Below are 26251 nucleotides of genomic sequence, written 5' to 3' on the forward strand. Positions count from 1 at the left end.
ATATGAATCAGGAATCAACGTCATGCTGATGGTTGTATACTCTCTCCCATCTATTATATTTTTTCAATTTCAATTTCAATTCACTCTTTGTTATAACTACATGATTTTGTGAATGGTATTTTACAATATTTTAAGAGTTTAGGCTACTACATAGTCCTTTTCTGCTATCATCTATTATATTTAAATATTTATATTTAAATATACATAGGAAAACTCTTCCTCTCAACGCATTTGCTTCCTCTGTCTTTATCTCTCTCTATCTCCCTCTATCTCTCTCCCACTTATCTCTCTCTCTTTCACAACATCGCTGTCTGTCTTTTTGTTTCTCTCTCTCACTCTCTCTCTCTCTATGCGTATTTCTCTGTCTCACCCTCTATCTACCTGATTCTCTATCATCTATCTATCTTCTAAATATCTTAATCTCTCTCTCTATCTCTTTTACGACTTCTCTGACTCTCTTTTTGTCTCTCTCTCTCTCTCTCTCTGTCTCTCGAACTATTTACCTCTCTTTTTCTCGCTCGTCTTCTCTAATCACTACACAAATGATAAAAAAGCTATGCTACCCTCTCGAAACTAAAATACGTAAACGCACAACAGAAGATGCCGAAACATTTCAATAAAAATTGGCACGCTTCAATGAAGCGAACACGAAGGCAACTGCAGGAAGACCGCAGGTCATGGCGGGACGTTGCAGCGCGGTGCAGTGCGTTGCGGTGCGAGGCGTGGGCGATGATGGACTGCCCAGCCCACAGCCCGTTGAGACAGAGACCAGCCCAGTCAAGAGCTCAGCGCTCACTCCAACTGTTCTCGGGCTGTCGGCGGAAAGTTCATTCATAAGCAGCCAAGGAACAAAATGTTGCTACGGTGCAATGAAATTGAATTGCGTGCAACGAAATGTGTCCGAGAGCAGCCGAGCAGAGAAAGGCATTAAGATACTTTGTATACATCAATGTCGGAGATAAATTGGCCACCGAATGCCAGGAGATCTGTGATGTGTTTAAAGAGAGCATAAAGTGCACAAAAATGAATGCTTTAAGCTAACAACTCATTCCTGAGTGGAGCAATTTATTATTCAATTGAAGACGGTATACGGAAATAAAATTAAAATATATTTATATATTTTTTGAATAATTAACCAAATTGCTTGAGTTTGCAGCTTTGTATTTACTTGTTAAATTTTTATTTATATATTATTTCTATTACATTAAATTTTATCAAAAAAAATACTGCAAATCCATTCAATTCAAATTTTTAAGTAATATAATCTGTCAATTTAATTCTTATCTAAATTCACTTTTAATTTCTGTGCTTTTTAACGAGGTGCAAACTACAAGTTATAACATATATCGATATATAATATATTATCAATTGATGTTCGCTTTAAATCACGCACCCAGCTCCATATAGAGGCCTTAGGCCAACCCAAAAATCCATTTGAGGGGCTAATACAAAGGTCAATTTGTTAGTTTGCGCCAATTTAATGTTTACTTTGCACTTCGAGCCCATCAACCAATTTGGGCAAATCCAAACAGATACGCATTGAGCTATTAAAAACGTGAACCTTTGTGCGAGATGCCATTTGTATCGTATTTGTTTCGATGTGTTTTAATTCGGCCATTCAACCATCCACATCTATCTAACTATCAATTAAGCCAGCTCGCGTTTTCCCAGGCGCGTTTTAGATAAAGGGAAACGCCAGACGCACACGACATACACACACACACACACACTCTTACCACACACCCCAACAATACATAAACCCAAAATGATGACACTGCCGATTTCCACGGAAGTAAAGCCCATGGCTCACATTTGTTCTCTGGCGTTTCAAGCGGCAATTAAAAATTTCACCAAAAGTAAACGTTGCGCATGATTAACGCACGAATTCGACAAATTAAAGCAAATATTTTTTATTTTTCTATACCCTGCATAGAGTAGATGGGGTTAAAAAAGGGTATATGGTTGCAAGGTAAAAGTATGTCATAGTTTTACTAAATCATAATTATCTTTTGACACGTGATCTAATTGTAGAGTAAGATATGCGATTTCATTTCTAGCCCTTCACTGTGTTCGAAAATACAAACGATATCATTGTCTATATGATATTTTATATTAACAACCTTTAAAACCAAGCGTAGTAAATGGTCTTCTTTGATAAACATTGATTAACATTGATAAATATATTTATAATTAAGGTTTATAATTAAACGTTCCAAGACTTTTAAGAAATATAAGAAATATAATAGGGCTAACGGGACTTTGCCTACTCCAGTCTGCTTCGAGTTAACTTTTCTCTTCTTAATTCCAAACTCTACTCAAGTCTTTATGACTTTACGCAACTCTACTTTACTTTACTCTACTATACTCAATTTAACTCAATTTTTCTCTATTCTACTCTATTCTACCATTTCTAGTTAACTCTATCCTAGCAAACTATAGTCAGTGCTTTTCTACCTTACTCTCTTCTACTCTATACTTTAGTTCTACCTAGTGTTGCCTACTCCAGTAGAATAAAACTCTACTCAATCCTAGTTGGATCATTATGAACGATCTCTACTGAAGCCTCGCCCACTTTACGTACTCTACTCTAATTCAATCTACCAAACTCTGCTCCCCTCTAAATTTCTCTTGCAGAACTATATATAGGGTATTACCGCGTCAATCACTCTGCTGCTACTCTCATTCTCTCGTTTATAGCTTCGATCAGCGCCCGCATTGGTTGATCGCAGCACAGAACATTGTCAGCGGGTGGTCGACAGCGACAGCCGCTCGTCAAAGCTGAGACGCCGAGAGAGACAGAAACAGAGACTGAGACTGGGGCTGAGACTGCGACTCGGACATGGTCGTTGATAGTTTTCGTAATGGACTGTTAGAGCGGGGCGGGTGGGAGTTTGTTTTGGCAGGCTGTCGGCAAATTTGACGAACCGGCAGCTGTCAATGTGTCAATATTAATTTAATATGTCAAAAATAAAATTATACGCAATTGAAAATGGAAAATTGAGTTATAATGGGACACATGAGACGCCTTCCAATCGCGCTGAAACAGGGGTGGCAAACTGAAGTGGTTCGAGAACGGCGTGCAAAGGACGTGAATAGTCGGCACAATCTAAGGCATTTCAAGTGCCCAACAACACTCGATAGACGCTGGCCAAAAAAGGTAGGGTCAGCCCTGCTAATGAGCCCCAAAATGCATGTACTAAGCCTAAACTATAACAATTTGTTAATGAGCAAATTACATGGTATTTGCGTATAAATTCCAAGTTCATTACCTACACGAATGCATAAATTACAAAGTGAGGCACACACACAGGCACACAGATGCAGTTTGGTTACACGCCCTGAAAGTGATTCACTGCGTGGCAGAGTAACGCCCCCTCCTCTCTGCTCGCTCCCCAGCACTTCCAAAGAAATTTCAAGCGTACAAACCAAGTGATAGGCCAAACAACTATAAAAACTGTTGATGCGTAAAAGGATGCACCCTTCGCATAGGTAAGTGTTGCTGTACTTATCATTTCCTTTCTAGATATCCAACAGGGTTCTCAGACCTTTGGTATTTTGAATTGGAAATGAAGAACTATTTTTGAATATGTTTTATACAACACATATGTTTTGTTTATAAAAAATAAAAAATAAAAATATTTATATATATATATAAATATTTTTATTTTTTATTTTTTTAATTATTTGGAACTATATAATATAAAAGTTCTAACTTCTGAGACTATACTATCCATAGAACTTTTTCTCTCAACCTTTGCAGCTGCCAGCGACGCCGCTTGAACCCAGTCTAAATTTATAATTTCATGTTAATATTTTCAGTACTCATAATTGAGCATGGCAACCCAGCTCTGCACATAGCTCGACAACTCTGCTGCGACGCACGTGTGCATTTGCTAGATCTTTTCCCTGACATGCATTGGTTTATATACGTACATATATACTTATATATATTTGACTTGCACTATATGCATGTGTCTTTATCGCCGATTTGGTTTTTTGAATATTTGACGAACAGACTTTGTGCCTCTCTCTCCCTCCCGCTTTCCATCTCTCTCTATTGGTGCTTCTGCTTCTCCCTGGCGCAATTAGGAAAAGTGCAGTTTTATGTGCTTATATTTTTACATGCCACACATAATGCCGCAGGGCGCACAGCTGTGTGGCCTAACCCAGATACATGCATATTCGATATGCCTGACGTATATCTATATCTATACATATACATAAACATATACATATGTGTATGCATAGTACTCAAGTGGTTGCCGCTCTGGGTGCAGCTCGATAGTACTCCCACTCCTGTCACTGCTCCTGCTGGATCCGCTCTAAATTGTGCGTGCCTGGAAGTCGTTCGCCTTATCACACCCCGAAATATAACCTCCAAGGGTTGCTGAGATGAGCAGGCTTGGTTGGAAGGGGGGCGTGTAACCGATATCGAACACAAACAAACACACGCACACACACACACACACACATATGCAGCTGGTGGGCGTCGCATTCTACTATCTTTCTATGCTCCACTTTTTCATAGGTAAATTTTTGATTTTCCGCGTTGCCTTGTAATTTATTAATGAGCTGAGCTGTAGCGAATGCCGTTGGCCACACTGATTTATGTGGCATGTGTTGTCAGTGGCATGTTTCGCTGCTGCATGTGGCACGCTGTGGCATGAATGGTGGGTACGGCTCTGGCTGCTCGCTGGTGTCAAAGGGTTCATTAACACGCCAAAAGGATATTTCACACGATGCGCCCCTGTGACTTATGTAACTTAATAGGCTGCTAAAAAAATTTCTGGGCGATTTTTATCACTCATCAACAACCAGCAACAGCAACAACAACACACACACACACTCATTGGCTAAGGAGTTGACGACGTCGCATAGCAAACAACATGTGGCAATGGCCACAGCCACCAAATTGCATCCACATGTGTGCCTCACTCGCAGCTCGCCCCACAACACGATGATCATCAGCAACAGCAGCAGCAACTGCAACAAGCAGCGGCAGCATTGGCGACTGAGGCAAACAAATTGAAAATTTTCAAGTCCTCAGCCTCTTGGCGCTCGCAATTGCTCAATCGCGCGAGCTTATTTAGTTTTCGTTTTTTTTTTTTTTTTAACTTTTTTCGCGTGCTCGCTACCACCCAACAAAGATTGCAAAGGGAGCAGCGACAACATCTCTAGATGATCATCATGTTCCACAGCGCACAAGTACAGAGTACGTACTACAGTGAACTCGGTCGCTCATCAGCGCCAGAGATGCGCAGGCAGCTCAACATCGTTTGAAGATTCCGAAACAGTTCACAGTGTATCTATAGGAAAAGTAAATTTCATTCACTGTGAAGTGGATAAAATAAGGATAAGGACCTATACTATTATATAGTATAAATGTGTTTCAATTTTTCAGAGTATACTTAGAGCATATGGAATTGCGTTTTGTAATGATTGCAAATAACATTATTGAGACGAAATATGTATAACGATCCCACAAATGTAGAATAGAGATCAAGTAAATCAAGTAAGATAATTTGACAATTCCGATTAGAAAATAATAAATTCCAATAATAAATGATACAAATAGGGCTATACTCAAATTTCACATTAGAAATATGCATGCTATATAAATATTTACCTTTTGATTTAGCTACTATGAGATATATCAATATATTAAACAATATATTAACCTAGTATAGTTTTTCATAGACGAGATATACTAACAACTTTTCTTACGCAATGCTATTATATATCATGTATGTAATATAGATTTACTATTAATTTTGATTTATCTCACTATTATATACTACATTATATCTACTATAAACTATATTCTATATACCTTATAATGTACTGTACTATACTAATATTGAATCATTATATACTTCAATATCCTATATTATCCTTTAAAATGTCATATCAAATTATACCTTAACATCCAATACTTTACGGCATATATAACACTTATGTCTCTCTTTATGATCTGCTCAAAATAAAATACTCCTCAACACTTCAAAATAGTGCTCATCACTGTTTTCGTGTATCTAGATACAATCATGCTTATTGGACTGGTGGTCGCCTTCGCCCCGAGATCGCTGGCTCGAGGGAGCTGAGTGAACCGCGTAAAAGTGACTCGCGGGTGCGCCGTGGCCTGTCGGGGTCTTTCGGTATTCGGTCTTCGGTCGTTTGGTCTTTCGATGTTTCGGTGTTTCGGGGTCTGTCTCACTGCGCATTGCGCACTGCGTGCGGAATTTTCTTTTCGAGTTCGGCGCGGTTCGGTTTTGGGTGCCAGTCAGTCAGTTAGTCTGTGAGTAAACGTCGGGCCGTTTGGTTGTTTTGGGTTGTAGTTCGTTCGGTTGTTTGTTGTTTTCGGTTGTTCGCGCTGCGCATTGGCTTTTCATTAGCCTGAGCGGCCTTTGGCTTATCGAACGAATTCGAATTTTCGTTGCTGTTGCGGGTGGCGGCAAACGTCGCGGAAAAACTCTGCGCACACCGAATGTGAGTGTGCGCGTCTGAACGAATCTCCCTTTGGGTGTATGTGAGTGTGTGCCTGTTCAGTAAGTGGAAAAGCGCGCAGAGCCCATTCACCGCACAGTTAAAAAATTTAATTTATTTTTAAGTTATTTATTTTCCGTCTTTTGTGTTCGGTTTGGTTCGCTTCTGTCGGCGCTTTTTGTCGTTTTTATCGAGAATTCTGGATAAAAAGAAATACTGAATGGATGCGTTTGTTGTTGCATTTGAGAAAATGCAACTGAATGTGTTGAGATGTGCGCAACATGCACTCATCACACACACACATACACACACTTATACATATGAAGTTCTGAACAACCAATGCAAATTGACCGTGAATATGAATGCTCTTTGTGGTGCTAAGGGACTGTCGAGAAATATGGATACATATATAAATATATATATATTTATATATATAACAGATGTGGAATCGGAATAAAAATATTTTGTATAACGGAAATAAGCTCGTTAATAAAATGTGCTAAATTAAAAAATATTTAAATAAAAATATTTTTAAAAAAAATTTTCCAAATATAAAATACAAATATAAATTGAAAACAAAAAAATACATATTTTAAAATTTGAAATCTATTGATAACATAAAAGCTAATCAAATATAATTAATTTAAATAAAAAATTAAATATTTTACACACGTAAAATAAATATGAAAAGCACTTCCATTTTCAAACGAAAAAAAAAAAATATATATATATATATAAAAAATAAAATTGAAAAAAGAAAAGATATTTACATAAAATATTCATATAAAATACCTAAGCCATAAATATAAATCAATAATTTAAAAAATTTTTGACAAAAGTTTAAAAAGACTTTAATGTACATATTTAGACCGTCGTTATAGCTAAGCAGATGCGAATAAGGCTGAATAAATGAATTTTGGTATATATTTTCAAACACTTTACGCCCCCTCAAAAGAAAACACAGCGTAAACCTTTGCATTAGGCATTAATCTTGAATTTTCAATTATGAATCAATAGATTATGCGAATGACTAAACCCAGAGTCAACTTCATCTGCATTCAAACGCTCAGAAAAGTGTCGAAAATCGGCGTGGGAAGCCGACGCCTACACGAAAATGATCTCTCTCGGTCCAAACTAGCCGCAGCTCAGAGTATTTTGGCTTATCAAATCGATTCGGACTACTTAAAGAGCGGCATTTTGTTTGGCTGCCACTAATTTAAATTGCCATCAAATATATAGCTGGCCAAAGTAGCTAAACATGTGGCAGAACTTTCCCAAAAAAAAAAAACACACAAAAAAAATTATGCAGCTGCACATGTTGGCGTTGCATCGAAAAGATTCACTAATACAAAGATTCGGATATACTTATGAAATTTTATGTAAATGCGTTGGCAACACGCGCTCCTCATAAAACTGCAGCGACGATTGTCACTTTGGGTGCACTGCGTCGCCATCTCAAATTGTATTTTGACGGGCCATAAAACTAATGACAACCCACTCCAAATGGGGTACAGGAATAAACACATATACATATATATATATATATATGTATATGCATATGTGTGTGGAAGAAATTAACTAGCAAAATTAGCTTGAGCGAGCGCTAACAAGCCGCGGCTGCCTGCAATTGACCCCGCGAGGATGTCGAACCTGAAGTTCCTGAAGTTGTCATTTGCATTCCCTTTCATAAACATACTCCACATACTGAACATATTCATAATGCTTATGCGCCGATCTCTCTCTTCTCTCTCCTCTCCACTCACTCTCTCTCTCTCTCCCTCTCTCTCAGAGTCTCCCCAACTTTTTGACTTTCCGACTTCTTGTCTGCGTATTTTTAGCTGCCCAAGGCGTAAATAATTCATTTTCCAGTCACAGTTGTTGACGTTCGTCGCACGAATGTTGCACCAACTGACGGCAACGCGGTGTGGTGTGGTATGGCATGGCGGCAGCACCACTAACGGGAAATGCCTCCTCGACAGCTTCAGCGCGCCTGCTGCCTTCCCTACTCTAGGCTGTGGGTTCAATTTTGTTTTTGGATTTCCACCCAAGGGATTTGCGTTTACGTTTGCGTCGCTGTTGATTTGCATCTAAACTTGAAAGTGTTTATGCGCCCTATTTGGCCTTTTGATATCTCTTCGATATACTCTGTTTGTCAGAGTTTTAAGGAGTATATTGGCTTCCATATGCATAGTCACACACTCCACTCATCTTGAATGCAAGCTGTTGTCTGATAATATTCTAAAATTGCTTGCCCTGGAAATGCTTGAATAAGTCATCTAGGTGAAAATCCTAAATGTGGTAGTTAGACTGAGAATACTCTGGAATATTCAATTTAAAGTATATCACATAATGCACAACAACACATTATTTATAGGATACATCTTCTAGATGACTTCAAGCTTGGTATTGCCTATGGCTATAACATTTTGAGGGATAGATATTTATATTTTAGATTTTATGATGATGATCGTCTCTAGATCTCTAGATGGATGTTGACCTAAGGATAAAGTGCTTCAAAAGTAATACTTCGAGGCTATATTCTCTAGTCACACACACACGCTCTGGTTGTCTGATCTAAATAACTTATACAAAGTAGATAGCATCGAATTAGTCTGACTGCTTTTGATTTTTCATTTAAACAAAATCATTATTTTTAAATAGTCTGTCGAGCAACATTGCATTGAACTTTGACAGCAATTGCGCTGCCTGGCCAAATCATGAACTAGAAATTCCACTTTGGCAATTTGTTGCCATCAAATAAAAATAAAATAAGAAATTGAAGCATAAAAGCGAGAGAGAGGGAGAGGTAGAGAGAGAAAACATGATATGCCACATACAATGTTAAGCTGCGTGGCATGCCACTTAAGTTGCTTTTTATGGGCGTCTCTTACTTGGCCCAAAATACAATAAATATTACTCAGCGCCAGTTTCAAGTGAAGTGTCTTTGGGGGAGGGGGGGGAGAAGGGGCGGATGGGGCGTGGAGAGCGAACAGTGGGAAGTGCGCTGCAGCAACTCAATTAAGTGTCCATAAAATATCCAGATACGCTAATCAATGATATATATGTGGGGATTGTACAAATTGGTTTGGGATGTGCGCCATGCAACGGCGGATTATTCTTTTTAAGAATTACAAAAGATTTATTTCCAACTATTGCTGGAGCAATTGAATCAAGTAACAATAAATATGGAGCTCACTATAAAAGGATGTGGAAAATCAAAATAAATCAAAAAATCTTGTGAATGAATATGAAAAGAAATAAAAACAAAAAAATGAAATTTAAATATATAGAATTTTGTAAAATAAATATACATATTTAAATAAATAAATAAATTTAGAGAATCTAAAATCCTGTAAGAGCTTTTATACTACTTTTATTCTACTTATGAATTCAATAATAAACCAATAAAAAATAAAACTTCAATTGAGTTCAGCTTGTCAAATGTCAGCTGCTGATAAATGATTGTCTATTAAAATATTTAATTGTGCCTTTAAAATTGATCATAAAAAACTAATTTAGTGCCCCTGCCACAAACGAGAGCCACGAGTCAAATAAAAAATCCAAATAAATCAAAACAATAAAATTTAAAAATAACTGATAAATATAAAACAACAAAAGAAAAAAAAAAGAAAGCCTAAATATATTTATCTATAATATATGCATAATATTTTCAGTGCGCAGAAATTGTGTTCGAGGTGTGAGAAATGAAAATGCTTCAACAACAAATTGAAACGTAATCGAGCAAAAGAGAAACGTAGCAAAGATTGCAAAGATATTGAATAGACAGACCGAAGCGCAATTCTATATAGATAACTTCAAAGGCCTGTCTGTCTATAAGTGTGGCTGTCTGATCGTCCCTCCGGCCGTCTGTCTGTCTGTCTGTTTGCCCCCCCTTGGTGCAAACGCATGAGTTCTGTCAACGAAATGACATGCAGCATCTGTCTATGTAGCCGTAGACCAGGACGTGCTGCTGCTGCTTCTGCTGCTGCTGCTGCTGCGTCTCAGTTGTTGCTATTTTTATGAGCGCACTGGTCTCCACATAAACAGGGACAGGGACAGGGCTCGACGACGGCGACGACGACGGATGCGTGGCCCCATGAAAAATCAATTAACACGCAGAATTATTAAAAACTACGAAAAACTGAGAAAAACGAATAACGAAACCAGCTTTGGCTGTAAATTTTATAACTTCAAAGTAGCTGCAGCGCCATGTTGCGACTCTGTGGATATCGAATGGGAATGGGATTTGGATATGGATTTGGATTTGGATTGCTGCTGATCGTCCTACTGCAATTGCTGCAAACGGCAGCAGCTATGAGAGGTGAGTCGCTGCACAACAGTTAATTAAATGTTGCGCTCTTGAAATCACAGTCGGTAGCCGCGTTGCTGTCGCACAGAACTTAATACCATTCGGCCATAAACATGCGATTTATCATGGCAAATGATCAACGCACGATTTATGCTCATTACAAATATGGCCAGACACGAATTGGCCGCAAAAGCGACACTCGGCTTTGAGCAGAAGCTGCAGCAGCAAAAGCTGTGCTGCAACGTGGGCCATGTGTCCAAATTGCATTTACTTAGCTGCCAACAAATAAATAAAAGTCAAAATAAAGAGTTGCAAATGGTGCACAGTCAAGATAGTTTTTTATTTCAATTTGCATTGCATGTTCGTTAAATGGCAGGCACTGTGGGCAGCTCTGAGCCACAGAAAGTTTTCGAGAGCTTTCACACAGACACAAATCACAGATGCTAAGCAGTTAGACAGGCGCGTACTTTATGTGAGCAGGCTGAGAAAGCTCACCAATATTAATGCATACATCTGTGAGCAAAAGAGATTAGAATAACTTGAGTATAACAGTTCAGACAGCGCTTTTAGATAGAAGCAAATGAGTAGAATTTAGTTAGTTCTGGAAAGCTTAAAATAATGGGTATACACATTATTAAGAGTTAAGCAAAGTTATAACAGCTTAAATATATTAGCTAAAGAAGTCAAATATGTGGCCTTACATTGACAGCACACTAATACAATACTAATTCTAATTCTTCATTAAAAACTTTTGTATAACAGTAGCACAGTTTTCATATCTTGCCGCACATACAGCTGGAAGTATTTTGTGAGCAATCTTGAAATGCAGAAAGGAAGAAGAAGTTTGTAAAGCTATTGTATAATACTAGCACAGATCTTTTAACCATTAGCTGTACGTGTATTTTGTGAATAGTTTTTAAAGAACTTTCAATAACAAATGATAACTGGAGTATGAAAAGTGTATGTATAACAGTTTTAAGAAGCTTTCACATAGACACAACTGACATGCACGGCAATTAGAGATCTACTATGCACATTGAACTTACATATTGAAAGCTCAGCAATATCTGTGAACAGTTTCAATAGTGCATACATATCATACAATTGGAAAGCAGCGCAAAGAGTTTTCACACATTCATAACGGAAAATGTTTCCAGTAAATTGCGAACTAGTTCAACCGTTAACAACTAATAAATTAAATTAATTCTAAATGTTTTTGCGGCCCACGAGAAAACTTAAAATAGAAAAGCTAAGCAAATTAAGAGAACTGAATGAAACAGTTGCCAGGGAAATACCATTTCACTATGCATAGATATGTGCTGGCCTTGAATGGCATTAAAACTAGGCTGCTTGCGATTGATGTTTACATAAGTTAAGATCGGCCAGTTGCCAAAATCGAAAAACAAATACTTTTTGTTAGCTTTTATATAATTTGCTGGAGTTAACTGCCAACTGAAGTTGGTCTTGTGCCAGCATTTTATGGTATTTCTTTTTACAGTGCTTCCTCTTCTTTTTTTTTTTTTTTTTTTTTTTTTTGGCGCAACTTTCCCAAGTTGTTGCTGCATGGTAAACGTTTGCTCGTAAAATCCAACTACTTAAGTACAATGCGCCGTCGCCGTGCACTTAACGCATTTTTCACGCTTGACATTTGACTTGGGGCGCACTTTTGTCGTCGATGTCTGCGCAGCGTTGTGGCATGCCGCAAAATGTTGCAACGCGAGCAGCTAAAGCACCCAAAGCAGCCAGCCTGCTCTTAATTCTCATCACTAGATACATATATATATATATATATGTATATATACATATATATTTATCTATATTGTTTGTATCTCTTTATTTTGGCTGCTTCTGCTGTATTTATTTTCGTTGTATATTTTTAGTTGGCGTGTGACGTCACTTTCGCAGCGGCATGAATCATGCGGCAGAAGTCAACGCGAATTTTCCACTTATTTGTTGATGTTTTCGCTTTATTTGCGATTTTCACTGAACATTTTACTTCGGCTACATAAAATGTACATCATTTACACGCGCAGCGCATTGTGCCAATTTTAACACTCCGATACATATACATACACACACAAGATACAAATGTATCTGTGTATATCTATAGCTGACTCTGGGGCGCACCATGTGCTGCTGTTGCTGCTGTTGCTACTTCTGCTGCCTGCTGTTTCTTGATTATTCATTATTTTTATACCCTGTAGTCAATGAAAACTCATTAGCAGGTGTTTCATGGAGTTATACATGGGCGTATTTATGAGTATCTCAATATAATTATATAGAGTCATTACAATTTGAAACTCTAATCAGCTTGATTATCTGTATGAATCTACTGAAGTTCGTTTGTTGTTGTTTGACTGTAGGCATGCTGGGAAAACATAAGATAAACGTTTTTTTTTTTTTTTCAATATAATATTATCATAAGCTTTGAAAAGTATCAATTACCTTCACTAGTTTTTCAAACATATATCGAATGATATAGATATATATATTGAAAAATGAATTTATCTACTTCGTTTTACAGTAGAATCCCGATAATACATACTCTCTTATCAGTGAGCCTACCCAGGACTACTCTGCACGTTTGCTATATAAAATCTATATCTGAACATACATTGAGCTGTTTAGTTCTTTATAATGAGTATGATCAGTTATATATATCACATATATCAGGCTATTACTCATATCAACTATAAAATTGTATTTTATTGATTCTGGGTATTATACGCTAAACAATTACGAATGCTGGGTATCATCGGTAGTCTCTCCTTGACTATTTATACTTCTTCCCCATATAAATTCATACATATGTGTATATCTGTCTCCGCCTGCTAAATTCATGTGCAGATGTGCCAATGCATTTATGCTCAAGTTCTTAAGTTCTCATTCAATTTAGGATTCATATTTATTTTGGCGACACTCTCAGGCCCCATTGTCAATGGCTACCGGAACTGAGTCATGTGAAAATTTGTCTTTATGATATTTGTCGCTGGTCGTTTCTCGATTATTGCTTCTCAGTTGTTGATAGACACCAAAAACAAGAAAGAATACAAAATTAGAGAAACAAAAAAAGTAATTGAATTTTATGCGGCCCCGGGGTCTAATTAGGTTGCGCTGTTTCGAGGCTCTCCATGCACATTCCACATGTTTATCTGCTGCGGCTTGGCATGCCATAAACCGGGCAAATGGGTTCTTAAATGTGCTTTGCTATATGGTCATGGTGGTTTTATTTGATTTGAATTGATCTCTTCACTTGTAGAATGAAGCCATAAAATCTTGGGAATAAAACACACGCGGGGCCGAATGCTGTGAAAGGGTTGGACAATTGGCATCGCATAGCTTTGGCTCAGCCATAAAGCTGAAGCTGCAGCTCAGCCATGATTGAGCCCAATAATGAGCTGAGAAATGAGCTGGAATGGTTAGCATGTGTTAACTATTGCAAGTAACATGCATATGAGAGGATTTTAAAAATTCACATTCACTTCTTGATAAGTAACTTCATTTGGAATGCATTTGTATTATTTATGATTGCTTCATAGTTCATATACTGTGCTGCCTCTGCCAGGATAAATATATATATATCGAAATGGTGTTCACTTTAAATAGGAAATCTGCCTGCAAGTTCAAGTCTGGAAATAGCATCAAAAAAACTATGTCTACTCCGCTGCTTTATCAATTTGTTCAGCCTCATAAAAGCTGCAGCAACACTCCATAAATTCTGAATGCAATTCGCTGAACAACACGCAGCAAGCGCACAAATCACAGCGCCCAGACATAAACTGTGACATTATTAGTCAAAATTAAGTTACAGAAAATGCATCAAAAATTATAAATTGTCAGTGTCGGAATAGAATGTTGTAATGAATGCCAAGTCATGAAATACAAGCGAAATCTGAATACCTGTAGCCCACCTAGATCGCATTAATTAAGTCGAATGGGGTGGGATGGGGAGGGGAGGGAAGGGAATAGACAGGCAGCAGATGCCGCCATCAAAGTAGAAGCATCAAATCTATATAAACGCAGAAGCATATAAACTTGGGCAACTGGACGACCGAATGCGACATAAAACTCAAATAAAATAAACATTGGCCATAACATACATAAATACCAATTCGCTTGCTACGAACATACCTGCCACAAAGAGAGAGAGAGTGAGAGGGAGAGAGGGGGAGAGGTAGATGGAGATACACATAAATTTGACATTTGGCTGGCAGCGAGCGGGGGTGGCTCAGTCGCTGCAGTCGCCTCAGCCAGTTGCAGCGCATCTGTTGCCATAATTCGTGCAACGCGCTACTTGCAACAACTTATGGCATGTGGGCCGCATTTCGGTGTTCCGTTGCCTGCTGATGACGTCTCATTTGTTTCTGGGCGCCGACACTTGAGTTGCAGCCGCCGCCCGTGGATGCAAATTGTTGATGCCACTTCCGGATCGAAGCATTTTGTTTATGCTGAAGACAAAATTTCATACAAGACAAAACAGAATATGTAAATTACATACAAAATATGAAAAATAAAAAGAAATATATATATCTTATAAATATTCATATATATAATTGAAGTCTATGTTTTTTGTTTAGATTAAACATATTTAACACGTATGTATATCCTGCAATATGTAATCATACCAGAAAATCTTTTCAAATATTTCCTATCTCAAGAATTCCAGTAATTGCTGCCTTAGTCTCACATCCCTTCATCATACTGCAGAGCATCAGCTAGTCGTATACACCCGATTCTCCCTCGTTATAGTTTGCAGATCAGCTCTTAACGATATCTTAATGTAGGTCAATGCATTGAGTTGGGAAAGTGTTTTTTAGGTTTTCCGACACTTTCTGACGCCTGATTGCTGCTAATTGGCGTCAAAATGGCTCTGCCAACGCAAGGCGACGCCGGCGCCGACGCCGACGCTGATCACAGCAATAACAACAACAATCGAATTATTTGTATCTCATTTTGCTTTGTTTATCTTGTTGACTGTTGTCAGTTGTGCCTCCGTTCTCTCTCTGTCTCTTTCTTTCTCTGTGCGTGCAACATTTGTGTGCAACTGTTTCATGTTTACTCAAGCAGCTAACAAAACACAAACATATCCATCCAGCTGAACATCTCTATGTGGGTTAGGTCAATATGAGCATGTCCAACACATAAAGATTTCTGCTACAAATCGATGCCAAAGTTGAGCGCATTTGTATATAGTTTGTCAAACTAACAAACTAAATCCGAAATAAAGCCCTAAAATGTGACAACTAAATTCTACATATGAGACGCTGTGTAAAAAGAAACGGGTCATAAATCATCATATTGCCTTGAAACGTAGATGTTTCGAAAAAAAAAATATATATATATATACATATATATATATAAATATATCTAAAATTCAGCAATGCATGTGCACATGTCTGTGAAAAGCAGAGCATATGTAGACTGTCGTTTTTCCTAGAACCGAAGGGAGACTGTGGAACGAAAATTAGATAAAAAAAATAAATACAATAGAGTGTTTTAGGAAAAAGCAAAAATAATTAGGTATTCAAGATTATATACTATATTTGATAGAAATTTTATAAATATGCATTTAAGTTGAAAAAACTTTTTGAAAATATAATTATTTTTATCCTAAGCTCAATATTGAGAATTAAAAACAAAATATATAAAATAAAATAAAGTACATTTGTGTACCTTTTCAAGTGTTAATACATAAATTGTTTAAAAAATATACATTTAAAAAACAATTTTCTTCTTAATTATCTAAAGTTTTTATACAAATATTATAAATTCAACATAAATATTTAAGATTTATTAATTTTAATTATATTCTTATTCATTTAATTTACTGAATTTTTAAATTTTTATTTTACGTTAAATTTTTAAAATATTTGTTTGCTTGTTAAATATAAAAAGTAAAAAAAATTCTCCAAAATTAAATCAAATTTATTATTAATTAATTTTTTTTTAATTAACAAAAAATATATAGTTTATTTGTTATTTGGAGCTGTTTTACTCAGAACCAAAAATCAATTATTTAGGTTAAGGTTTAATGATGACTGCGCTATAGAGTCTAAGACAGAAAATTAAAAATAAAAAAAAAAAAATAAAAATTAATAAAAAATAAAAAAATCAACTGAAAGTTGCTATCACAAGCTAAAACATTTTTAAATGAGCTTGTTAATAATAAAGCTGCCCTTCATTTCCCTTAGTCAAACATCTCTAGGGCTAAAGACAGAACTACAGCCACCTACAAAACTAAAACTGACGAGATGAGATAACAACATTTCGGATCTTCAGATCATTTAAATGAACCCAGAACAAATAAACAAATTGCAATAACCTGACAGAGCGCAGAGCAAGGCTAGAACTAGAGAATGGGGCCACACGATATGGGCAGGGGGGTTGCCCTCTCAAGGCGTACAGCTAATTGAGCAAATCAAGTACGAGATGGAACTATAAATGGATGGATTGATATGTAGATAGATCGATTGATGGCTAGATAGATTGACAGAGTGCACAGAGAGTGAGTGACAGGCCGACAGCTGGCCAAATGACTGGACTAAGCTCGCGAAGGCGCAGCACGATCAGAACCCATCAAGTGGAACTTGTGGCACATGGGGGGGGAAGTTGGAGGAGGTGCATCCGTATCTGATGAAATGTCCATTTCAATTTGTGTTTTATTATTTGTGTTACAGTTTCGCTGTTCGGCGATGGATATGTATCGATGCCGCTGCAGGAGGCCAAAATGTCAACGAATATACGCGTCAAGTTTCGCACCAAGCAGGCGGATGCATTTCTCTTTTTGGCAGCGGGTCGCACCGACTACTGCCTGCTGCGGCTGGAGAATGGCCTCATCAGTTTTAGCTATAAAATCGAACGGGACATCGTTCAGGTATGTGTATACATATGCATCTGTATAACCTGTTGCATATTTGAGTTAACATATGTATGTATGTACATTGCCCCGCTAACCGAGAGCCTAATCCTGTTTTGCAGCTGCGTTCGCCCAAGAAGCAGCCGCTCAACGATCTGGAGTGGCACGATGTGGCCGTGCAACGATTCGAGAATAATGTCACCCTGCAGGTGGATGGTCACATCATGCGCAAGCAGCTGCCAGCCAATTCACTGGCTCTTAATGTCCACTTTGGCACCTTCCTTGGCGGCGTTGGCGATTTTACGGCCGAGTTTCTCAATGATGTCATCGGCTTTCGCGGCTGCATATCGGACGTGAGTGCCGCCCACTGTGCCAATTGGCGCTAGTCTAATCGAATTGATTTGATTACCATATTGTTCTGTTGCTTGTTTTATGTTCTTAGGTGTTCTATAATAACATCAACATCATAAAACGTGCCAAAGATCGCACGGGCCACACGACCAGCACCGGAGTCGCTTGGAATTGCAGCAATGAATTCGATGGCGGCATTCAGGATAGCATCAGTTACCTGAGCAATGATTCCTTTGCACTGATGCTCAAGGAGTCGCATAGCACAGGCGAAAGGTAAGAATAGACATGAGCGGGATAATTTATTTTCTGTATAAAGCTATTGAGTTTCGGATTGATAATGTGCAGGGATCGTTTATCAGCTAGATCTTTCGAAAGAGAATTTTTTAGCTTAATAATAAATCAATATTCAGACTGTCATTAAATACTGGACACTGTACTATCTATCCGTACTACTTGACTCCCTGTAATAGTTATATATAGTTATGTATACAATATATAGATGAATGAGTACAGCCGGCTTATAAATTTAGCTAGTATGAAATTCATGAAACCCATCTTGAAGTTCATATATTTTCTTTACTTATATTAAATCTCAGATTTTATAAACAATTTAACTATTTAAGGCTTTAAACTAATTAAAAAAAAAAAGAGTAGACATTGTAATGCCCGATTAGCTCAGCTTAAGCACTTCCATCTCCGACAAGCCGTTCACAATTCTCACTCAGCTCATTTACCATCATTATTTCAGTCTCTCGTTTCAATTTCGGACGATGACAGATTCGGGCACGGTGTTCTTCAATGGTGGCTACGATTTCTTGCTGCTGGAGATCGAGGATGAGAAGCTGAAGCTGACATTCAATAAGGCCGGCAGCCTGGTGCAGTTCGTGACTAATGAGACCATCTCCGATGGCAAATGGCATCGTGTGATGTTGAGCTATAATGCCGCCATGGCGGAGCTGCGGCTGGACGATGCGGCCGCAACTTATCGGGGCGAGCACGCTAATGACACCAAGGCGACCATAAATCTCGAGAAGAGCGTCTTCTTTGGCGGCGTGCAGGAGGAGATGCGCCGCCGGCTGATTAACAAGGGCCTGCGCATCAATGAGCTGAGCTTCAAGGGCTGCATGCGTAATCTACAGGTGAATAGCCTGGCATTGGGCTTCGCCGAGATGACCATATCGCGCCATCTGGCCCTCAACTGTGTGTGGAAGTATCCCTGCGTGGAGCACAGTCCCTGCCTAAAGAGCGGCATCTGCAGTCAGCATGGCGTGGACGAGTTCATTTGCTACTGCGATCAGTCCTACTGCATCAAGGCCGATTTCCAGGGTCCCTTCAAGGTAGGCGCTAGTCTGCTTGAATTTTCTCTATGTTTTCAATATATTCTTCTGTCCATCAGATATTCACGGAGACCAGCCCGGAGCTGGAGCTGCTGTATGTCTCGCCCATGCAGCTGCTGGAGGGCGGGACCGCCTTTCTTTCGCCACAGATCATCGACGTGCTGCTGGACACTCGCCGCTATCCCAGCCTCAATGAGCAATCGATTGCCTTCCATGTGGTGCAGCAGCCCAAGTTTGGCCAGCTGCTGCACTACTCGCCGGAGAAGGCCAGCTTTGTGCCCTGTCGCAGCTTCAATCTGGTTGACTTGGCCACAGATAAGGTCAAGTACGTGCACAATGGCCTGGAGAACTTCAACGATCATGCCACACTGGACATGCAGGTCTATGGCGATCCGCATAAGATACCCGACAATATTCTGGGCAAGCATCGCTTTCTGCTTCATGCGAACATCACGGCCGTCAATGATCCGCCCCAGCTGCAGCTGCATTCCCACAAAATACTGCGCGTCATCGAGGGCATCGAGCGTATTCTCGATGTGGATCTATTCAATATAGTCGATCCGGACAGCGAGCCTGGCGATTTGATCTATACCATAATGCCTTCATCCAATTCCCAGGAGGCCTTCGGCCGCTTCATGGTGGGCGGCGTCCACACCATGACCTTCTCCCAGGCGGACGTGAACGTGGGCAAAGTCTCCTATTTGTACAATTCGACGACAACCGAGTCCTTCAGCTATCACCTCTTGCTGCAAGTCTCCGATGGCATTGAGACCAGCGATACGGTCTACTTGCCCGTCTCGGTGCATCCGCTGGAACTGCGCGTCGTGAACAACACCGGCCTCATCATGATCCACAAGAGCTCGCTGCTGCTGACTCCTGCCAATCTCTCCATCGGCACCAATGCAGTCGACGAGCACATTGACATCCGTTACGATGTAGTGAAGCCGCCCCAGCATGGCGTTCTGCAGCGCCTGCGTCAAATCGACGGCTCCTGGGTAAATGTCGAGTGGTTCACCGATAGCCAGCTCCTGCTGGGCCACATACGCTACCTGCACAACAGCGACTTCCCCTGGCAGGACGAATTCAAGGTAAGTTAACTACTCTTAACTACTATTTAGCTATTTTATTATAAATACATAAATATAAATAAAATAATACATATCAAGAATAATTTATGAAATAACATGGTATATAACTTGAATTTCTTTGAATGAAAAAAGAGTTGAATTATTAAAATAGTATATAAATAAATAAAAAACTTAAAAAAATATATATATAAATGAAATAATACAGTAAAAAATTAAATAAATAAATAACATGGCACATAAATTAATTAAATATTTAGCTGATAAGTAAATGAACTAAATCTTTTTTCAATTGCTTTTCACACCTAATCTCCTCACCGTCAATTGATTTCCCCCAATCAGTTCATTGCCTCATTTGGCTTTGTGACGACACAAACCTTTGACTTTCGCATAACCTTCACGCGCCTGCGCATTGCCAGCAGCTCGCCGGCTGTGATTGCCATCAATGGAACGCGTGAAATGCAGCTGACCAACAATTTGCTGAGTTATGAGACAGTGCCCATTGGGAGCTTTCCGCGCAATGTCATCTACAAGATCACCAAGCCCACCAAGTACGGCGGCATCTATGTGGAGGGATCGCGTAAGGCGGCTAAGGAAATGGACTCGTTTACCCAGCTGGACATAGACAAGCGTCGCATTCGCTATAGGACGCATCACAGCTGCTACTCGAGCTTCACGGATCACCTGGAGTTTGTGGTGTCCGTGGCGGAGTGTGACGATGTTGTGGGCAAGCTGCAGATCATCTTCAATCCGCTGACTGAGCTGACGCACAAGCTGCACTACCAGAAGTTCGAGGCGGTGCAGGTGCAAGAGGGCGAACGGGCGTTGATCACGAAGAATCACTTTGAGATACGCTTCAATATCTACGAGAGTCTGCAGTTCCATGTCTCAGTGCCGCCGGCCCATGGCCTGATATGCAAGTACGATGAGCAAACGGGTCTGACCACGCCCATTGAGTTGTTTACGCTGGAGCAGCTGTTCCGCAATGACATCTACTACTGCCATGATGACACAGAGTCCACACTGGATGGCTTCGAGCTGCTCATCCTGTCCGGCGATGAGACGGATTTGCAATTCGTGGCCAACATGGAGGTGCACATCAAGCTGGTCAACGACAATGAACCGTATCGCAGTGCCGTGGAGCGAGTCTTTCACGTGGTGCGCAATGGCATACGCACTCTGAATCCCACGACGCTGCAGTACCTCGATGCGGACGTCAACACCAATCACACGGACATACACTATATACACGTGTCCAGCACCAATGGCGCCTTCTACAAATCGGGCCACTTCATCGACAGCTTCAGTCAGGACGACATTGCCAATCGCCGCATTATGTTCCAGCACAGTGGACCAGATGTCGGCACCGCCTCGTTCATAGTCACGGACCGGCAGCACGAGGTCAACGGGCAGCTGGAGATACGCGCCTCAGATCCATTTGTATCCATGCTGCCGGCCAACGCGTCCATTGTGCAGGAGGGCAAATTTGTGATTCTGAAGAACAAAGACTTTGTGCTCGAGACCAATTTGGATATGAAGCTGGACGAGATCTACTATGAGGTCATCAAGCCGCCCTCCTACGGCATCCTAATGTATCTGAGCGGGCAGCGAGGGGAGAATGGCACGACTGTGCATAAGGCCACGAATTTCACATCCCTTGGCAACTTTACGCATTTGGATATTGAGCGCGAGCGTTTGGTCTACTGGAATACGGAGATTGCATCGATGGATAAAGTGAGGTAGGTTAAGGGCAAGAATGTCGTTAATATCAAAATATATTTATGTCTCATCTCTCATCAGATATCGCGTTCACATCAAGAACATAACAGCCGAGGGAGAGGTCATCTTTCGCATCTATCCCTCGGCCTATTGGGAGCCGTTGCAGGTGAAGCAGAATCACACGCTCTACGTGGAGGAGTCAACGAGCGTGTTGATCTCACGTGATGTTCTCGAGGTAAATGACCTCTTCTACATTCCAGCCCTAATACTAATCACAGCTATTTCTTGCCAGGTCGTCCATCCAAACATTTCACCAGGCGATATTACTTTTCTGGTAACTTCGTCCCCGATGCATGGCTATTTGGAGATGCAGTCGATGTCCTTTGACGACGAGTACAACTGCAAGGTCTTTGATCAGTCGTCAGTGAACACGGAAAAGATGTTCTACATACAGGCGGGCGTTAATCAATCCTCCGATTATTTCGTCTTTGACGTGACGAATGGCATTACCTGGCTGCGTCAGCTGATGCTCAAGATAGTCATCATACCGGAGAAGCTGTACATGCACACCAACACCATATCCGTGGTGGAGGGCAAGACAGTGCAGATTAGCGCGACGGATATACAGCCCTACTCGGAGTATTATCGTGGCAAGATCTTGGAGTACATAGTGACCATAACGCCCAGTTCGGGTCATATACTGGCGGGCAGTTCAAAGGTCAAGCGCTTCACGCAAAAGCAACTGGAGCAGGGCGGCATTCAGTATGTGCACAATGGCAGCGAGAATAGCACCGATAGCCTCACCATGGTTGCCGTGGCCCGGAACAAGGAGAGCGTGCCCTTCGAGCTGGAGTTCGCTGTGGTGCCGGTCAACGATGAGGAGCCGATGATGGTCACCAACACGGGACTGCAGGTGTGGAACGGAGGACGTTATGTCATTAAGAATACAGATCTGTGTAAGTGCTTGCTGCTGCCGATACTCAGCCAGAAAATCGATATATATAATAATATTCACATTCCTTTCTATAGTGGCCCAGGACTACGATACACCGCCGGAGAATCTCACCTACATTGTGCATCACATTTACGGCGGTTACCTGGCTGAGAAGTCCTCCACACAGCACAAGATCGAACAGTTCACGCAGGCGCAGATCAATGCGGAAAAGATCTATTTCATACACGACGCCAACTCCCGCAAAAACGAGCTCTCCTTCCTGGTCACAGATGGCCTCTTTAATACCAGCACTCAACTGCTAAACATCGAGATTAAACCCATTGAGATTCTGGTCGAACGCAATGAGAATCTGCACGTTTTTCCACTCACCAAGAAGCAAATCTTGCGCGATCATCTGTACTTCAAGTGCTCGGATGAGGAGCGCGAGATACGCTATAACGTGACTGTTCCGCCCAGTCTGGGGCGGATTGTCAACGAGTATCTGGGCATTGGCTATGCAAAGGAGATAAGCGAATTCACGCAGAACGACGTGGACAATGGGCACATTTTCTACGAGCATACCGCAGTTATTATGGAGTTCCGCATCAATGATTCGTTCTACTTTGACGTGGTGGCCGAGCGCAGCGATCGCTTATTGGATCAGAAGTTTAACATAGAAATCTCCGTATCATCAGGTGGTCTGCTGCGTTTCTTGCCCGTGTCGAAGCTAACGGTGGATGAGGGTGGCTCGGTGCCCATCAAATTGGACTTCTCCAAGATCTTGGAGTACCTAAAGACCCGGGCGGGCATCAACAATCCGGAATTGTTTATAGAAGCCGCCCAGAAGCCCTCACATGGTAACATTGGACTGGGCCATGATTTCAAGTCCATGCAACGATATCATCCAAGCGATTTCTTTACCAAGAAAGTTTACTATATACACGATCACACGGACACCCTGGAGGATACCATACTAATGAGCGTGTACCTGACACAGGGGTAAGTTGATTAGATTGCACAATGAGACTGAATGAAGCTAGTTCTAAATATTATCCAATTTCCATTGCAGCAACATCTTTCTGTGCAATTTGACCATACCCGTCTCTATAAATCCGATCAACGATCAGCCCTTCCAGCTGGCCACGCACCTGCCCCAAATGGAGGTCGTTGAGGGTGAGAATCGTACGATAACACGCAATGTGCTGCTCACCGAGGACAAGGATACGCCGCCCGAGGAGATTATCTACGACGTGATGAGTGGCCCCACTTTGGGTGTGCTCAAGAAGCTGAACAACGATGGCCAGGCCGAGGAGCTGCTGGCCTTTTCCAATCAATTCACGCAGGCGGACATCAACAACGATCGCATCATCTATGTGCACTTCGGCATGCCGCAGTCCACGACCTTTTGCTTCACCGTCACCGATGGCCAGTTCAATCCGGCCTACGAGATCTTCACCATCAAGGTGGCGCCCATCAGCCTCCTGCCGGCGAGCACGCAGCTGCCGGTGAGCCTGCAGCAGGGCGCCACCAGTGCAGCGATGAAGCTGGAGCATATTGGGCTAAACACGAATGTGAAGCTGGACCGACTGGCCTACAACATAACCAATTCGCCGCTCTATGGCATCATTCTGTATAAGCATCAGCCGACGCTGAGATTCAACCAGCAGCAGCTGGAACTGTCACAGATTAGCTATATGCAAACCGATCTGAATCGCTCCAACGACACGTTCCAGGTGAGCGCCTACGTGCCCGGCACCAACTATGCCGCCCAAGTGGATGTGGTGGTCAATGTGGAGCCAGTGATCAAGATCAATGACATTGCCATGCGCGAGGCGGTGTCCAGCTCGAGTGCAGCGGGTGGAAAGATCAGGCTGACCTGCTATTTGGTCAACGACAATCCGCTCTCGCTGAAGCTCAACAAATTCAATCCCAAGTTCGTTATCACCCGCATGCCCGCAACGGGCCAGCTGAGGAAGATCATACGCAGCACCAGCCTGACGCAGGCGGGAATCAATGGCGCAGCCGATGGGCAGAATGAGCGCTCCACCAACATATTCTCGTACAAGGAGCTGCGCAGCGGCGTCGTCTACTTTGTGCCACACGCCTCGGTCGATGAGACGGAGGCGGATAGCGATAGCTTCGACTATCAACTGCTCATCAAGACGGTGCAGTCGGCTCAGGCGACGGTGTCCATTGAGTATCGTGCGCAGCTGCAAGAGACGGAGACAGTGCATCTCGGCAATGCAGATATATCCATTAACTACCTAGCTGTGGGCTGTGCCCTCTTCGTCCTTCTCATTTGTCTGCTGCTTGTGCTGCTCTTGCTGAAGATGCGGAATATGCGAAAGCGAAAGGCTGACATATCCAAGGATCCGCCACCGCCTTTGCCCTGCCCACCGGATTTGACGTCGGTCAGTCCGCAGCATCATCACCATCATCATCATCATCATTATGCCAGCTCCGAGGCCGATTCGGTGCCGGCGACGGGTAATTCAACGCCCCTGCCGGGCTTTAGTAACATACCCCACTGCAAGATAATACCAGTGGAGTCGTACAAGCACGAGTTTCCCGACTACGATCCGGACGAGGACGAAACCGACGATCAGTGCGATCCGCAGCAAATGATGTTGCCGCAACGCTACAATCCCTATCATATAGACCACGATACATGGAGTTCGTCGTGCGACATGGCCAACGACTTTGCTGGTTATGCATCCGTGCCGCAGAGCATATCGATTTCCGGCTCTGTCAGTTCGCCGCCCTCAGCGCCGCCCACAAATCCGCTGCTGCGCCGAAACCAGTATTGGGTCTAAGCAAACAAAGCAAACATGCAAGAAAAGTTTCGGCAAAGTAGTCTTAGTCTATTTATTTAGCCATATATTTACGAGTATATTTAAGTACGTTTAAGGCTGATTTATGAGATTCGCACATTTTAGTTAGTAAGCCAAGGGACTTTCTTAGTTTTAATCGAGCATTTATATCAATTTGCTAGTTACATATCGAAAAGTCAACAAAATTAAACAACAGCCCTACAAATTTTGCCATAAAATAGAAATGAATATCTATTCGTATAAGAGTTATACTCGTTAGCTATAAGAGTTTGCCAACTTTCAATATTAATATTTTAACTGCGAAATTTAAAAATAAATGACAATACTATTAAGCCAATTTTTAAAT

General features: G+C 41.1%; 1 protein-coding gene across 2 annotated transcripts; it reads left to right on the plus strand.

The window, feature by feature from the left end:
* The first annotated feature begins 6276 nt into the window (after positions 1-6276).
* LOC6576104 (chondroitin sulfate proteoglycan 4) lies at positions 6277-26233 on the plus strand. 2 transcript variants are annotated; one of them, XM_015164979.3, is made up of 12 exons: positions 6277-6545; positions 10158-10804; positions 17470-17666; positions 17771-18001; positions 18091-18272; positions 18748-19336; positions 19396-20424; positions 20764-22160; positions 22222-22375; positions 22433-23096; positions 23170-24073; positions 24144-26233. In XM_015164979.3, exons 2-12 carry the CDS (start codon positions 10693-10695, stop codon positions 25885-25887), a joined length of 7203 nt encoding a protein of 2400 aa, XP_015020465.1. In that variant the 5' UTR covers positions 6277-6545; positions 10158-10692; the 3' UTR covers positions 25888-26233. The 2 variants fall into 2 exon arrangements, with proteins under 2 accessions (XP_015020465.1, XP_002002107.2); XM_002002071.4 differs by having other exon boundaries at positions 6277-6486.
* Positions 26234-26251: the final 18 nt, after the last annotated feature.

Source organism: Drosophila mojavensis, unplaced genomic scaffold (genome assembly GCF_018153725.1).
Source record: "Drosophila mojavensis isolate 15081-1352.22 unplaced genomic scaffold, ASM1815372v1 contig_36, whole genome shotgun sequence".
Lineage (NCBI taxonomy): Eukaryota > Metazoa > Arthropoda > Insecta > Diptera > Drosophilidae > Drosophila > Drosophila mojavensis.

What these genes read in the sequence shown, in the direction of transcription:
- LOC6576104 (XM_015164979.3), top strand. Translation starts at nt 10,693, where the DNA reads ATGTTGCGACTCTGTGGATATCGAATGGGAATGGGATTTGGATATGGA. An exon ending in ATTTCCAGGGTCCCTTCAAG is followed by an intron (nt 19,337 to 19,395) that starts GTAGGCGCTAGT and finishes TCTGTCCATCAG; the next exon opens with ATATTCACGGAGACCAGCCC. An exon ending in AGCGTGTACCTGACACAGGG is followed by an intron (nt 24,074 to 24,143) that starts GTAAGTTGATTA and finishes TTTCCATTGCAG; the next exon opens with CAACATCTTTCTGTGCAATT.